Consider the following 2,147-nt stretch of genomic DNA (forward strand, 5'->3'; position numbering starts at 1 on the left):
GTTTCTGAGCTCTTGCCTCCGATCTCTCCACCACACGGTTCAAATACAAAATGCAGATTCTGTTCTGTTGTTCTCTTTCTGGCCATTTTATTTTTCATGATTGGTCTGGCTAATACAGTGACAAGGTTGAAGTGAATGTCTGTAGGCTTTGCAAGTGGCATTAAAATATTACTACTATATCAAAGATGCCTGATGCATTTTCTGAAGAGAAACAGGTAACTAGTCACTGATTTTTTTTTTTTTTGGTTAGTAAAACAGAACTCGCAGCATGTGGGTCTGCCTCTTTACCCAGGTATCTCAGGAATCTGGGAAGTAATATACTCCTGCTTCCTCTTGCATGCGGTTTTGCACACAGAAAAACAATTTGCTTGCTTAACACGCCCAAGAAGGATTAATTAGCAATGTTTCAGGCAAGAAAAAAATCTTGACGTGTGAGAAAACTCACGTTTTTGTAGTCATGTATTTTTAGGTCAGGGAAGTGCTTAACTACAATTAAGTGAAGCTCTTGAGAAAACTGAAGCTTTGACACTGGCTAGGTGGGGGTTTTATGTACTGTGCAGCTGCATCTTGTTCAGCTTCAGGAAGCTGGGTGGCCGTTTCATGTGGCTTCTGCTGCCGGCCCCCACGATAACCATGGCAGACACCCGGGTGCTTCTGGCATCTCTGAGAAAAATGTCTCATGCTCGCAAATGTCCCGTTCCCAAGACTGGGTTACGCTGAAAAGTGGAGCGGAGCCTTATTTCATTGCTCAGGAGATAACGGGACCAAAAGTTCATTGTTTTTTCTTACACCTTCTTTGTCCCAGCTGTCTTATCCCTGCTGAGCCCTGTCTACTGTTGATTTTTGACAACAGATAGCACTTAAAAAAAGTGAAAAACTTTAATCTGTTCTTTTGTTGATCTGTTACGTGTATGATGCCAGCTACTTTTAGCTATTATTTTGAGTTACTTTTAACGGTGCTACATGGTTGATAGCCAGCATGGAACTACAGTTTAAAAAAAAAAAAAAAAAGTGTATTTTCCTGTGTCTTACAGGTGGGACTGTGTGAAAGAAACTTTTAAGGACAGTATCGCTGGTTTTAAAGTTAGATTGTTCAGATCTGTGGGATCGTTGATGGATGTGGCACGTCTTAAAGCATAGGAGAGGGTAGTGATGGCTGTATCGCAGACCTCCTGTGGGTCAGGTGAGACAGGATTTAGGAAAGTGGAAGGCAAACAGAAGCAGGAATTTTAAAAATAAACCAGTAACTTAGGTCAAAATAAGTCAAATTTACATTATCAGTTACAAACGAGGTATCTGTCTGTCTCTTGAAAGTACAGTGATCTACTTACGCACAGTGCCAAATTATTAAAATTACAAATCGTAATGAGTAGGACAGTGTGTCATTTGTGAAAATACAATATACAGTTTATTAATGTTTTTGATTTATTGCCACGATTTGCCTTTTTTTCCCCAAAAGTCTAGTTTGCACAGTATGTATACAGCAGAGAAAAGCTGAAATCTCACTATATGACAAAACAACTTTAGTTTAAAAAAAACCCCAGGAGAATGGAGGAAAGGCTAGATTTTGACAGTTTCTGACAGTTCAGCAGAAGCACAATTACACTTTGCAATAGAGCAGTATCGACTCTACAGGAGAACTCCTGATAGCATTCTTACTGCCAAAAGAAAATGCCAACGCTACCAAAACCCACTAAATGCTCGCATCTCGCAATCAAAGATACTTTGGTGCGCGTGCATGCATATATATGCGCGTGCTTGGACAGAGAATTTTTTTTCTTAGCTTCTGTGTGCTTTTTATGGCGGTCTGCTCATCCTGCGATTTGCCAGAAGTAGCCAGGAGGGTAGTTTAATCCTGTTTGCTGTTGCAAGACTGTCGAACAGATGATTTCTGATGCTCCAACAATGTGATTGACTTTTCAGAATTTTCTATGTTTCTGAGCAGAGTCTCTAGCCGCCTTTTGATTTTCTTCTGATCCTCAATGGCACATCCGATTACCACAGACTGAAATTTCTGATCGATGGGTCCTGCTGGCACGTCAGATGTGCACGCACCGTAAAGCGACATTAAGCGGATTTTGGCGTCTTCCAAATCATCTAGAAGTTTATTGACAATTTCATCGATCATCTTCGTGGCATGCAGTAGG

The 2,147-nt window shown here is 40.7% G+C and overlaps 1 protein-coding gene across 1 annotated transcript in view; it reads right to left on the minus strand.

Moving 5' to 3' along the window:
* Positions 1–1,248: 1,248 nt before the first annotated feature.
* BAG2 (BCL2-associated athanogene 2) overlaps positions 1,249–2,147 on the minus strand; it is a 4,796-nt gene continuing 3,897 nt past the window's right edge. The window contains exon 5 of the mRNA XM_009333250.1: positions 1,249–2,140. Coding sequence (XP_009331525.1) covers positions 1,850–2,140 — 291 coding nt within the window. The 3' untranslated portion in view covers positions 1,249–1,849. The remainder of the gene's footprint in view (positions 2,141–2,147) is intronic.

The sequence above is a fragment of the Pygoscelis adeliae genome, unplaced genomic scaffold, assembly GCF_000699105.1.
Source record: "Pygoscelis adeliae isolate BGI_AS28 unplaced genomic scaffold, ASM69910v1 Scaffold57, whole genome shotgun sequence".
Taxonomy (NCBI): Eukaryota; Metazoa; Chordata; class Aves; order Sphenisciformes; family Spheniscidae; genus Pygoscelis; species Pygoscelis adeliae.